The sequence below is a fragment of the Equus caballus genome, chromosome 4 (assembly GCF_041296265.1).
Source record: "Equus caballus isolate H_3958 breed thoroughbred chromosome 4, TB-T2T, whole genome shotgun sequence".
Classification (NCBI taxonomy): Eukaryota; Metazoa; Chordata; class Mammalia; order Perissodactyla; family Equidae; genus Equus; species Equus caballus.
The window spans coordinates 97,931,307-97,945,871 of NC_091687.1; the positions used below are offsets into that span (position 1 = coordinate 97,931,307).

The 14,565-nt window shown below is 47.4% G+C and overlaps 1 protein-coding gene across 7 annotated transcripts in view; it reads right to left on the bottom strand.

The window, feature by feature from the left end:
- Positions 1 to 1,348: 1,348 nt before the first annotated feature.
- DENND2A (DENN domain containing 2A) overlaps positions 1,349 to 14,565 on the bottom strand; it is a 93,252-nt gene continuing 80,035 nt past the window's right edge. For all 7 annotated transcript variants that reach the window (XM_023639824.2, XM_023639827.2, XM_070266005.1 and 4 more), the window contains 6 exons: positions 11,363 to 11,540; positions 9,652 to 9,693; positions 6,485 to 6,602; positions 5,873 to 6,118; positions 4,130 to 4,216; positions 1,349 to 3,236 (listed from right to left, as the gene is read on the bottom strand). In XM_023639824.2, coding sequence (XP_023495592.1) covers positions 3,205 to 3,236; positions 4,130 to 4,216; positions 5,873 to 6,118; positions 6,485 to 6,602; positions 9,652 to 9,693; positions 11,363 to 11,540 — 703 coding nt within the window. In that variant the 3' untranslated portion in view covers positions 1,349 to 3,204. The remainder of the gene's footprint in view (positions 3,237 to 4,129; positions 4,217 to 5,872; positions 6,119 to 6,484; positions 6,603 to 9,651; positions 9,694 to 11,362; positions 11,541 to 14,565) is intronic.

A 14,565-nucleotide genomic window follows, 5' to 3' on the forward strand; every position in this document is an offset into this window, starting at 1 on the left:
CAATGCCGTTTGCTCTCACTTCAGACTCACCAAGCAACCTTCTGATTATTAATGTGTCTTCTAGGTAGGTGCTTGGTGCTGAGAACAAACCTTCTGAGATGCCAGGAATGGCTGTTACAGTCAACAGACAGGCCGGCTCCCCTCGATAAAGTATTCCTTCGACTTTGTGGGGTCTGCATCCATCCCCAGTGAACCCGCTGCCCGCGACAGACACAGTGCCACTCGTAGTGCTGTCGTGGGAATTCTTTGGTCAACAAACATTTAGTTAGAGGCTACTCTGTGCTGGGCACTGGTTTTAGGCTCTGGGAATTCAGGAGTGAACGTGATGGACACAGTCCCCGCCCTCATGGAGCTTACATTCTGGTGATCAAATAGCACACGTCTTAAACTCAACACAGTGATGGGTAAAAGAAATGCTCAATAAACAACAGCTCTTATCGCTATTCTTTGTGTGAGTGCTAAGAGGTTTTTGTGATAATTTCTAAGAATTCATTCTTCCTCGTTCCAGCAGTGGTGATGGCTGCCCCCTCCCTCAGATTCGCTACCTGTGGCCCTTACCAAGATACACCTGCCGTACCTGCTCCCACTCACCCCTTCCCTGCCCCCCCAGTGTCTCCCATCTTCCACAGCAATAAAATCCACTCAACGACACCGCTCCAACCGTGTTTCATGACCATGTGATTCACCATGAAGTGAAACACAGGGACGGAAGTCTAAACATGTACTTTCTTTATGGGGAATGGGTGCTTTTTGTTGGAATTACGGGACTTGGTTCTTGGACAGAGTGGTTGGTGTGAGGCAAGACACAGAGGCTGAGTGGCCCGATCTGGTCTAGCACACCCAAGCTTTAGAGCCACACTTTGTTTCTGAGCCCAAACAGCACGAGCATCAAGAATGTGCCCTAGACCGTGAGCAGGGACCTCAACTCTACGTTTTCCTCTTGCCTCTGCCCCTCCCCAGCCTAACTTACCACTAGGCAAGCTGTAGACAATTTGTTAGTTCATTTAGCGAAAACATCCACAAAGTAGGATGGGAGGGAGGTTGGGAAGGCAGGCTGGATCCAACGATGTTATGTTTCTTGCCCTGGGTGCTGGTTCCACAGACGTGGTCATTTGTGAAAGTTTATCGGCCTGTATACTCACGATCTGAGCAATTTTCTGTATCTATATTTTACTGTGAACAAAAATTAAAGTAGGGCAAATGTGCTAAGATACTTGTGCAAAGATTCTTTTCTCAATGCTCTTTATGATATTAAAAATTGTAAATATCCTGCATGCATAAGAGTAGAAGATTGGTAAAATAACTTTTAGTATATCTATAAAATAGAATATTATACAACTGTTAGAAATATTGATAAAGATGCACATTTATTCACTTGGAGGTGTTAACAATATGAAATAAGTTAGAAGAGAAAGTACATTCCAAAATATTAAAAGTGACCATCTCTGGGCAATATAAAAATATGCAGAATACTGGTACTAGTAAAGTCAACTAATCTGAGGAGCTTATTGGGTACAAATTCCTGAGTCCTGACACTCAGAGATTTTCATTCAGTCTTCATTCCCAATCCCCAAACACAAACACCTACCCAGGTTAATTTTTAGGCACAGTCTGGTTCTTACTATTTTGGAGGGTCTCGGACCCCTTTGAGAATCTGATGTAAACGATAGATCCTCTCCCCAAATCTTGGACACAATTTGGCGGGAAGTGGGATGGGGGGTCCATGACTCCAATTAAAAAGGTCAACCTCTTCTTCATTTTCTGCTTTTTCCTCAGAAGATCCCCTTGCTCCCAACCCCCTTAAAGGTTGAGAACTGCTTCCAGAAGGCATAACTGCTGGGCCATTGCCAAGGTCAGAGCACATCCTTTAGTGTGTTTTGGTCGGGGTTGCTGGTGCCATCCGGAGGGACCAGTGAACATGAGGCAGCGGTTCGGCCGCCGTGGTGGCCCGAGGCTTGCTCCGAGAACTCGCCTGTGCTGCCCACCATTCTCTTCCTCCTCCCACTGCGCCCCTTGCAGGACAGCGCTCAGAGTGCAGCCTTCTCCTGCACCCCCTGCTTCCGGCCCAGAGGAGGTGAGCCACCTTGCTGTCTGCACAAGTCGAATGAAGGAAGCTGTCCTCTCTTGATGCTCCCTCTTGTTAACATCAACAACTAAAGCCCCTCCGTTTAATCGGCATGTGTACTAGTTCATTTATGCAGCTCTAGGTCCCTACAATGAGATGGAATATTTCAGATGGTATAAATGGGAATGGGGTCAAAGCAGTGGCTTACATGTTTCAAGGTGGGCTCGGGGCATCATCATAAACTTTAGGACCCCAAGAATATTTTATGAACAAATCTTACAAGGAGATTTCCTCTTTTTGTGCGTACCTCTAAAAGTCACGGACTGCTTGGGCAGTGGATGGTTCTATGGCTTCTAAGAGAAAAGAGGCAGCCCAGAAGAGTCAGGTCCATTTGGGAGAGAGGAGTCTGTGGCAGGACAACAAATGGCCTTGGCCACCAGGTGGCATCACTGGCCAGTCTGGAAGCACAGCTCATCCCAGGAAGTCAAATCCTTCTAATGTTCCTGTTCTTCCTTTCAGCCCAGATCTGACTTCACTCCACGTCTGGGCCAATCCTTTCCCCAAGAGGACTCACGCCCAGAAACCTGTGGGCACGAGTGTCTGCAGGAGCCGCCATACCCTCCTCCCCTCACACCCGCCGCATTTGTGCCCAGTTCTGCCCAGGGCAGTGCCACAGTTCTAAGTCCCTGGTTGCCACTTCTTCCCATCTCCCCAGCTCCTCTTGGATCCAGAGCCCAACTGCCAGGCAGGATGAACCAGAGAAAGATGACATAGGGCAGGAGAGAGTGTTCTTATCTCTGTCATAATAAAAAGAAAACCCAAATACTTTTCTTTTTTTTAATATCTAAGGTTAAAAAAATTGAAAATTCAAAAACCAACAATCAAAACAATCCATTTGGGTGTCAGTGACATGCCTGGTCTTGGTCCCCTTTCCAGTGCTGTTCTGAAGAAGCGGCACCTTCTGGGCAGCTCTGGGGCCCTGGGTCCTGGGAGGGCCCAGTGGTGGTCGGAAACCATCTTGCCCTTCATCCCAGCACCTGGGACAACCAAGGACCCAACGTTTCAGAAAGGCCACCAGGACTGTTTTTAAGACATGCGGTTGCATTAGGAGGAAGTTTTCCTTGAGGCTGAGCTGAGGGTTATTTCTTGTGGAGAAACTTCATTTTATTGCCTAAAAAAAGAAAATGAGAACATTTCACCAGGCAGAGGGCTGAGTTAAATTCTGCCCTTTTCACCCCAGATGTGGTGTGGACAACTGTGGCCTCCCAGGCCACCCCTGGAGCCTCATCCTAGTGCTCAGGAGAAACCGGGGGCAGGGGTGAAATTTGCCCTCCTAGCGTTGCCCCCTGCCCTCCTCATGCACCTCCCCAGTGAAGAGGGATCTTCCTCAGACTTGGGAATTTTGAAAGGAAGACTGACAGAGCTGTGGACATTGCTTCTGAAACGGTGATACAGGACGCACAGATGTAACACGTCCCGGAGGAGCCAAGCGAGGAGAGAAGTCCCAGCAGGGTGGATAGGAGGGCCCTTCCCAAGCGGCCCCCCTCCTGCGTGAGGCACAAGGGTACCCCCTGCAGGTTCTCCGAGCCCTCCTCCCCGCCGCAGGCTCCTCCTCACCGGGACCTGCTCCCTCATTCCTCCTTTGCTTTCTTCTTCTCCTCCTCTCTTCTCCAGGCATGGCCTTTTCACTGATTGAACTTTAGTCCTTAGAATTCTTACATTTCCCCTTTTCAGGGGCATTTGGAGGCTGGTCCAGATCTTTATTGCCCAACACTCTCCTCTGGTTCCATTCACTATGCTTCCTAAACTCAATTCCCCAGAAGAGTTAAGTGTTGGGGAGATAATAGTGAAAGAAGACAGCAAGATAACCGAGGGGCCCAGGGAAGCTGTGTCCTTTGTTTACACTTTGGGGACAGATTAGAACAGGAGGTTAAAATGCCCATTTAGCCGGCCCAGTGCAGGCCGCAGAGCTCTGCTATTTAGGCCCCTGATCCAGTGGAGGGAACTGGCCAAGACCCCACGGACCAGAGGCTGCTGACGGGGCCCAAGACCCCTGGGCCTTACCTAGTCCCTTGAGGAACTTGTTGACACCACTGTGTTCTCCGCTGGGGAGTGTTTCCAGGTACTCTTGGGCTCGGACCTCAAATAGACCTGCGGACAAGGAAATCCCAGCTATTTGAGTTCCTTCTCTTTGCGCTTCTAAACAGATCCATTTCCTTACTGCCACAGAAAAGGGAACCCTTGCTTCTGAGACGAGCTGCTCCTATAAACACACCCTGAATCATAAGGTTTATAAGAGTTTTTATTGCCCTTATAATTGCCCAACCTTTGCAGTAACTGTCTTTGGAAAGCTGTAAAGCTAGCCTGCACACAAAATCCTGTTTTTATTCAACAAACACCTTCCAAGAGCCTACACTGTGCCAGGCACGCAGTTTCAAAAACGAACCAGACAGTCCTGGCTCTTAGGAGCTCCTTCACTCTCCCTTTTCCTCACATTCTCCCATAAGAGGGACCCTGGCCAAGTGGTTTAGCTTCCTGGGAATCTGTCTGCTGTCTGTGCACTCAGGAAGGCTGGACAGGCCACCTCTCAGGGGCCTTCAGCTCTAAGCCCTAGGGGCCGGGCCTCAGGTACTCTGTCTTCATTTCTCACTGATCTTCCATGGACAGAGGGCTCCTTCCAGGCTACTTTGAAGCCTTTATGTCTCTGACCTTGCTATCAAATAGGGATCTGTAAACAGACATTTATGTGTATCCTCAGGAGTTGTGGGACTCAAACTTGCTAACCAATTTTCTTCTGTCTCTTCAGATACCACTCATCAGAGGCGTGGCCAGCCTCTGGCTTTGCTTTGTAAAGAGCTCTGGGAATGCAGGGCTTTGGTTCCTTAACTTAGTGTCTGCGATCACAGCACCAGAGAACACCAAGGCGTGAGGCCCGCTGCTCCCTGGGGATCCTCCCTGGTCGCTGTGTGGCCGCCCCTCAGTGGTAAGCATCTCTCCCCTTCCCAGATCTGACTCCCATCTGTAACAGCCTTTACCAACATTTCTAGCTTTCAGATTCACAAAAGGGCTTAACGTATTGTAAGAAAGAGACCGGAGTGATTTCATCCTCCTTTCTCACCCCCCCCCCCCCCGACCCTAGAAGTGTAATGGAACCCAGCAGATAGGGACAGAGAGAAGGTAGGAGAGAAAAGAACTCAGAGAAGAGACAGGGAGGGAGGTGAATGGGTGGTCTCCATGGCGACACGAACCACAAGCCCCCCAGGTTGGGGAGAGTCTGCTGCTGTCCTCCCTCCCCCATGGCCAGCCCAGCTGGGCGTCAGAAGGCGCTCACACCAAGCAGAGGACAAGGGCCATCCTCCCCTCTTCTATCCCATCCCAACCGGCTCCTGCCTGCTAGTTTCCCCGCCTCCCCCTGGTGGAGAGGGGCAGGAAAGAAGGGCAGAAGGGACGAGAGGAGGTCTCAGGAAAAGGAGAAGAGGGGCCACAGAGAGAGGAAGGAAAGGGTGTCCTTGAGAGTTTCATCAAGTTGGAAAGAATGGAACAAAAGTCAAACCTGCCACCAGAACCTGGACTGTGGTTCTGGGAGAGGCTAGTAGATGGGAAAGAGACAGCTCGAGGAAACAGGCAGGACATCAAGGGCAGTTTTCACCAGCTCAGAGGTGGCAAGAAGGAACATTCTCCAGAGGAGGCCAGAATGCTGCTCCCATCTGTGCCTTGGCCCTGTGACCTTTCTCCCTGCTCCTCAGCCCCTGGGGGTCTGGGCATCTATAGCCACCTCAGCCCCCAACATGGAAGATGCCCCCTAACCTTTGACATCCTGCCGGCGCAGCTCTCGCTCCTGGATGAAGCCTCGAAACATCTGGGTCTCCATGAAAACCTCCAGGAACCGACGGAGGCTCTTGGAAGAGACAGCTTTGCGGAAGGCCTCTCGCTGCAGGGTCCTCTCCTCGCGCTCGCCTGCCGTCAGGAACAGGGAGTAGTGGCCCACGATCTCCACGAAGAAGCGGACGAAGGCTTCAGACACCACCTCGTTCAAGGGGCTGGACTTGGGGCCTGAGCAAAGTGGGGAAGGGCCAGACTGGTGAGGGCAATGGGCTGAGGCAGCACCTCTGAGACAGCCAATGAGTAACAAAAGTAACTGCTAGCTCCCTCGAGGGCAAACGGTAATGATGCATGAAGAAGGTTACCCAGTTATTGAACCATTTCTCCCCCACCTTAAACAGACATTTTAGGGCCAAAATAGTTAGAATGAGATCCAAATAAAGAGACTGAGCACCCAGTCTCTCTCCTTGCATGCCTCTCTTGCCCATTTTCCTACTTAACCCAATGCCAAGTAGAATGGATGGCCATGGTCCATTTGCTCGCTGACTTGAATGATGGCAGAGGGAGATGCAGGTTGGGAGGTAGCTGAGCATTTACCATGCTTGTAGTCCGGGAGCCCTTCATCCTGGTCACTAGCCAGGTCATTCCTCTGTTCCAGAATGTGTTCCAGGGCTACCTGAAGCTTCCGGGGCAGAATGGAATCCTCATCATCCATCTGTAAAGCAGAAAAACAGTTGGGCCATCACCCCAGTGCTTCTGAGATGGTGGCTGCATCCCAGCCAGCAGGACACACTGGATAGACCACCGCAGGGCGGGCCTGGCACAGTTCCCGATTTAGTGGAAGGAACTCGACGTAGAGCAGGTGGTCTGAGGTTTGAATCTTGATTCTACATTTTACAAGCTATGTGAGCCTCAGTTTCCCCATTTGTAAAATAGGTTACCAATCAATACCTACCTCATTGTGAAGATTAAATGCAATATATTACACACTGATGAAAGCAATTGAAGAAGATGTAAATAAATGGAGAGATAACCTGTGTTGATGGACTGGAAGAATCAATATTGTTAAAATGCCCATATTACCTAAAGCCATCTATAGATTCAGTGCAATCCCTATCAAAATTCCAATAGCATTTTCACAGAAATAGAAAAAATAATCCTAAAGTTCGTATGGAACCACAAAAGACCTTGAATAGCCAAAGCAATCCTGAGGAAGAAGAACAAAGCTGGAGGCATCACAATTCCTAATTTCAAACTCTATTACAAACAATAGTAATCAAAACAGTATGGCATAGGCATAAAAACAGACAAGTAGATCAATGGAATAGAATCAAGAGCCCAGAAATAAACCCATGCATATATAGTCAACTAACATTTGATAAGGGAGCTAAGAATATTCAATGGGGAAACGATGGCCTCTTCAATAAATGGTTTTGGAAAACTGGATATCCACATGCTAAGGAATGAAACCCCTATCTTACACCTCACAAAAATTAATTTGAAATGGATTAAAGACTTAAATGGAAGACCAGAAACTGTAAACTACTAGAAGAAAACATAAAATGTCTTTGACATTGGTCTTGGCAACAATTTTTTTGGATACGACACCAAACACACAAGCAACTAAAGCAAAAATAAACAAGTAGGACTACATCACACTAAAAAACTGCACAGGGAAAGGAACAGTCAGCAAAATGAAAAGGCAACCTATGGATGGGGAGGAAATATTTGCAAACCATATATCTGCTAAGGGGTTAATAACCAAAATATATAAGGAACTCATACATCTCAACAGCAAAAGAAAAAAGCCTAAACAATCTGATTAAAAATAGGCAAAGAACATTTTTCAAAGAAGACATACAAATGGCTAACAGGTGCATGAAAAGGTGCTCAACATCACTAGTCATCAGGGAAATACAAATCAAAACCACAATGAGATATCACCTCACATCTGTTATAATGACTATTATCAAGAAGACAGGAGATAACAAGTGCTGGTGAGGCACAGAAGCAAAGGGAACCCTTGTGCACTGTTAGTGGAAATGTAAAGTGGTGCAGCCACTATGGAAAACAGTAAGAAATTTCCCCCTAAAATTAAAAATAGAACTACCATAGGATCCAGTAATCCCACTTTTGGGTCCAAAAGAAGTGAAATCACTACCTTGAAGAGATTTCTGTACCCTCATGTTCATTGCAGCATTATTCACAATAGCCAAGACATGGAAACAACCTAAGTGTCCATCGATGGATGAATGGATAAAGAAAACGTGATTATATATATACATACACACACACAATGAAATATTATTCAGCCATAAAAAATAAATCCTGCCTTTTGTGACAACATGGATGGACCTTGAGGGCATTATGCGAAGTGAAAAAGTCAGACAGAAAAAGACAAATACTGTATGTCTTCACTTGTATGTGCAATCTAAAAAAGCCGAATTCCCAGAACTAGAGAGTAGAATGGTGGCTGCCAGGGGCTGGGGGGTGGGGGAAATGGAGAAATGTCGGTCAAAGTGTACAAACTGTCAAGCTATAAAATGACCAAATTCTGGGGATCTAACGTACAGCAAGGTGACTATATTTAACAAGACTATATTATATTCTTGAAAGCTGTTAAGAGAGTAGATCTGAAATGTCATCACCACACAAAACGGTAATTATATGAGGGGATGGAGGTGTTAATTAACTATATTGTGTAGTCATTTCACAGTATACACGTATATCAAATCATCATGTACACCTTAAACTTACATGCGTTATCTGTCAATGACATCTCAATAAAGCTGGGGGGAAAGATTAAATGCAATACGATTACTTTGGGAAAGGGCTTGGCACGTAGTGGTTACTCAATAAAAGTTTCCTACTGCCCCCGCCCTGTAGGGTGGCTAGTGCCAATCAGGGGACTCTGGTCAGGGCAGAGGACTAGAGTGATCACACTGGCTTTATGATCTGGGCCTCAGGGCAGGAGTGCCTCGGGGAAGTGAAAGTCCAGGGAACTAGTGATAAAAAACATGACAGAAGTTTTCAGCAGTGTGACAACTCCAAGTTTAAAGCAGCCCTTCCGAGCGCCCAGAAAACCTTTCTGTGATGATTCTTTGCAAGAGCTGATAGTAGTTAGACCTCTCCGCAAGTGATAACAGGAAAGCAAATGTGTATTCCTTTCTCTGACCATGGAAGCTCTAGTTTATGATCATTATGGAAACTACATGAAAGTATTAAAACAATTTAAAATCATTCATAATCTGTCTCCCTTTCAGTCTTCCGCCCCAAGACAACCAGCATTAATGTTTTGGTGAGTTTCCCTTTCAATCTTTTTTAGAGGTGTGTATGTGTATATATATATATACACACACATATATACACACACCTCTTTCTCTTTTTCTCTTTTTTAGAAAACAAGATCAGCAAAATAATGTATATAATTTTGTATCCTGATCTTTTCTACTTAATAATCATGACCTTTGTTATCAAATATTCTTTAAAAGCATACTGAAAAAGACAAATGTCTATAGTTATAACCTACACAAAAATTCTAATTGCTGGCAAGCCATTTTGTGACAGAACACGTGGGAATCAATCCTTTGCCCAAGCCCCTGCTCTTCGGCCTGCCTTCTGTCTCACCCTCAGCCTGGCCCAAGCCTGGCCTGCATTTTTAGGCCCACCAAGGAGCCTTTCCAGAGCCAGAAAGCAGAGGCCCAAACAACAGAGAGGTGCAAACAGAGAGAGCGCCACGGGTGGAAGTTGGCTTTCCTACTCACCTGTCTGAGGAACCGACTGTTGACGAGGTCGACCACAAGGACCTACAAGACGAGGAAGAGGGACTGTTATTGTCATCAGGGTTTCTGGGAGATGGTGATGGACTCCTAGCCTTTGTCCTTCTTGTCACCCAGAGAGCCAGCTGGGTGGGGGTGGAGTGGGCCACTTTTGGTTTCCTGACATTGCCACTGTAGCCACAAATGATGAAGAGAAGAGGTGGGGGGCAGGAACTTTCCTGAACTACATGCATTCAACACTGAAACAGCAGGTTGGGCACATGTGTGCTGCAGGCCGGACTCCTTGCCCCGTCCCGAACTGGCTAAGGCAGAGCCTCTCAGACTGCTGTTCTAGTGCGTGGGTTACGGAGATGGGCGAAAGATGCTAGAGGCCCACTTGTTCCCGTCCCACGTGACTCTGTCCCTCCTCAACCCCAGGGCTTCTTGCTCCTTCCTCTCAGCCGCCCACCCAGCCTTGGCATTTTTTTTAATAGGATAGAAGGGGAGAAACTCAGAGGAGTGATCACCAGGATCCACCTGGAGAGTAAATCAAGCTGCAGGTGCTGGGCTTTCATTGGTCAAGGCTCTCAGGCTACAGCAACTGCCCCCTCCCTCTTCAGAGAGGGGCTAAGACACAGGGTTGGGCAAGTGAGATGCTAGGGTGCAAAACTTAGGAGGCACTCACTGTGGGGTCAGGCAAGTGCTGGGCCTTTGCTTGCAAGACCTGAGTGTAAGACCCTCACTCAGGCCACTGGCTATGACGGGCGAAGAGCAGGGGGCCTGGATGGCCACCATGTTTCTACCAACAGCTGGAAACAGGGGCTCTAACTCATCTCAGAGACCCTGCCCAGGAGCTGAGGGGGCTCTCTCCTTCCTTCTCAAACCCTCCTGGGGTTGAACTGAGCTGTTTTAGGGATCACGCGGTACCCAGACAAACTCCTTGCAGTTCACAAGCCCACATTCAAAGACCTGGGTGTGCTGGCTAATATTTAATGGGACTTCGGACCACCTGGGCAATTAGTTGAGCCCCATCTGGAGGGGGTCCTGGGTTGAATTTCAGGGACAGGTGCTCCCCAGGGCTTCAGGAGGAACTGGCATGATTTAGTCCCCTGGTTCCCTCTCTGACTGCTGGAGTTCTCAGTACACGGGCATAGAGACTGTTTAGAGTTAGGAGCTGGGACTAAATACCTACAGAAATGCCCAGTAGGACTTTTCCCACTTGGATACAAACCTGAAAACCTGGAACTTGATCATGAAAAACATTTTGGTGGTTGTCTTTTTAATTGCTATGAAAAAGGACCTATTTGTAGGAGCGCAGTCTTTATCAACTTTGTTACTAGTCCAAATATAAATTCCAGTTATTGTTAGCTCTTTGTGTGCTTTCTCCCCTGTTGTGAGTGGGAGGGAAGGAAGGATAGGGTGGATGGCTATTTAAGGATTAAGTATTTTAACATCTGGTTAAGTTGTTGATTGCTGCCCTTCTCAATGGGCGTTCACAACAGTAGGTTCATTTGGAGGGGAAAACCGTGTTTGCAGTCCCAAGGGTCAGTTGAGGCCGGCTCCGGGTTGGGGGCGGGGGCTATCTCATACACAAAGCTGTGGGCTCCCCACCCCGGGGCACTCCCCTGACACTGCTTGCTTGCAGAGACTTAGCCGGCACCTCCCCTTTGCCCTCTGCCCCCAACAGGGAGGGAACAGGGACATCCCTGGAGCTCACCTCTTCCAGTGGCAGCTCCCTGAGCAGCGGCAGTGAGCTGGTGAGCAGCCCGATGAGGAAAGGGGTTGGCGAGCACACGATGTCAATCATGGCGGGCGGGAGCACGGGGATGTAGGTGTGCTGCCAGGTGAAGGGGTAGATGACTGCCACCATTGCGTGGCAGCACTTGGACAGTGTGCTATAGCCGGGGAGAAAAAAAAAGGGGCCAGTTCAGGGAGGGCATGGAGAACCGGGCCTGCTCAGCCTCACAGGGTGGGCAGCCTCCATGCAGAAGCCAGAGAGAAATGTTTGCACCCGATCCCAAAGGCATGTTGGTCAGAAAAGGCATCACGCACTATTAGGTATGTCAAGTAACAGAGTCCCAGTGCAGGTTATAAGAGGCACATGGAGCCTCTGTGAGGCTCTGAGACACAGCTAGAGGGACGAATTTAATGCCCTGGCTAACTTCTGCCAGCGTGCTTTCACACGTGAGCTACTTTCTTGTAAGATTCTGACCAAATGGTTCGCTCCCAGCCCTCTTTCCCAGCCCCCACCCCCTGAACAACGAAACCTCTTTTCTCTGGATGCTCATTCTCTTATTGAAGATGCTTTATATTCTAACACTGTAGCTTTTTCTTTGTTCTCTCCCACACATGCTCTCAGCCAAGCATGAACACCTGGGTGGAATCAGGGAAAACAGGATGTCTTCGGTATTCACCGGGCAGCAGGCAGCTCCAAGTGGCTGTTTTGTAAAAGTGAAATTCACGTACAGTTACCCCTTACCCAGAATTCAAAACTTAAAAGAACATCAACATTGGGAGAAATAGTGGGAGTCTCTCTTAAAGAATTACAATCCTAATGGAGCCCTTGCCTGGCAAGCACTGAGCTGTATTAAGCACTCTCCACAGTGCTTCGCACAGTGCCTGGATTCATGCGCAGCGTGTTGAATAAATGGATGGATTATTCGAGATTATCATTTTGAGTATCAGTTCTACCATGCTGCAAGGCAGTGACGGCTGATGGCCTTCCGAGGTGAGTGAGAGCTTTTTCCTCTTCCTTGCAATCACTTCTTGCTGCCAGCGAGCCTGCTTATAGCAGCTCCTAGTTCCTCTCATTCTAATACGCTGTTTCGAAAATGCTACGAGATTGGAAACTTCAGGAGCTTGTTAGAAGTATGTGTAATGTAAGAATAAAAGTGAGGGCCTGGTCAGTCCTCCTGTGAGTGTGCTGCGTCCTCCTCAGGGCATGGCCCTGGAACCAGCATTTTGTTTGTCAGGCCACCTTTTTTTTTTTTTTTTTTAAAGATTGGCACCTGGGCTAACAACTGTTGCCAATCTCCCCAACCCCCCCACCCCCCTTACACAGTTGTATATCTTAGTTGCGCGTCCTTCTAGTTGTGGGATGTCAGGCCGCCTTTTGAACGCTGGCCCTGGTTCTCGGCTATGCTCTGTTTAGGTAGGTTGCAGGAAGCTGAGTTCTGGAGAGATGAATGCTCCTTTACTTGGTTCCCATGACGTCAGGCACCTATAATCTCATTGTCATAAAGCTTTCCTGAGCCCCTTTAAAAAAATCACTTAGCTCTGGCTTACCTAAGGAGAAAAGATGTGGATTAAAAGGTATTGCGAGCAAGGGAAATAAGGCAGACAGAAAAAGACAAATATTGTATGATTCCACGTACATGAGGGACTTAGAATGGGCAAATTCATAGAGACGGAGTGGAATAGAGGTTACCAGGGGCTGGAGAATGGGGAATTCTTGCTTATTGGGTACAGAATTCAGTCTGGGATGATTAAAAAGCTCTGGAAATGGATAGTGGTGATTTTTTTTTTAAAGATTGGCACCTGAGCTAACATCTGTTGCCAATCCTTTTTTGTCCTTCTTCTTCTCCCCAAAGCCCCCAGGTATATAGTTGTAGGTTCTTCTGGTTGTGCTACGTGGGACCCCGCCTCAGCATGGCCTCATGAGCAGTGCCATGCCCGTGCCCAGGATCTGAACCAGTGAAACTCCAGGCTGCCAAAGCAGAGTGTGCGAACTTAACCACTCGGCCACGGGGCCAGCCCCAGAAGTGATGATTACAAACATTATGAATGCACTTAATGCCACCAAATTGTACACTTAAAGATGATTAAAATAGGGCCGGCCCCTATTTTAGAAAAAGAAAAAGGAAGTCACTTAGCTTCCAAGTGAGTTCCTCTGAATTAGCACCTCCTGAAACATCTTTTAAATATACACTAGCCCTCTTTTCCAGCCCTCCTGCATTTGGGGACCCCCAAACTTAATAAGGGTAGTGTTGAATCTTGTTCATTTATCAGCATAAGTCTCCTCACCTTTCTGTTCCCTATCTTTGCAAATAATCATCTTCCTAATACTCACTGGAGTCATGAAATGCCTCTTAGTAGCGTAGCATCCACACATTTTCCTCATATTTGGTCCTTGTATTTTCTTTCAAGTGATCACACCCCAAATGAGAAAGATGCTACCCCAAGATTTTGTTCTTACCACTATAATACGTTTATTAGCTGAGAAGGAGTGAGACAGAATAATTAAGGTAGGACTTATACCAAGGAAAGCAACACCAGTAATTCAGCCAGCAGCTTGGGGGTGAAGTGACTTTGATGCGGGCTCAGTGAGTCAAGGAGTCGAAAGAAAGATTTCTTGGACTCTGAAGGTCTGGCAGTAGCGCTCTTTTATTCAGAGAATAGTATGGAATAGCATGGCGACAGGACCCAGGGGCAATGAAGAGCTGCTGCCGTGTCTTGAGAGTTGGGGCTAAATTTATAAGGCATGGGTACGTGACTTATTTTTACTAGACAAAGAAAAGATGATGTAAAAAGTCATTAAACGGTTTCAGTGTAGATGGGGTCTGGTTATTGTGTGGTCATATAACTTTAGATATGAATCTGGTCACATAGATTGGCATGTAGGCCAGGATGCCCTGGGCTTCTCTCCCTGGGGCAGCCCTAATTCATACCATAAAATCCATCAGGTCATATAGATAGGCATGTAGGCCAGAACACCTTGGGCTTCTCTACCTGGGGCAGCCTTGGTCTAGATCAACTTCTGTCTTTCAAAGGATCTTCTCTCAAAGTAGAGAAACTTTTTTCCTAAGGCATCACTTTCTCCCAGGTATTCAAGAAGTTAATACTTTTATTGAATTGCTTACCATTTGTGTTTAATTTTCTTGATCTATAGATCACTGAATATGTTGAATTCACTTTGTTCTA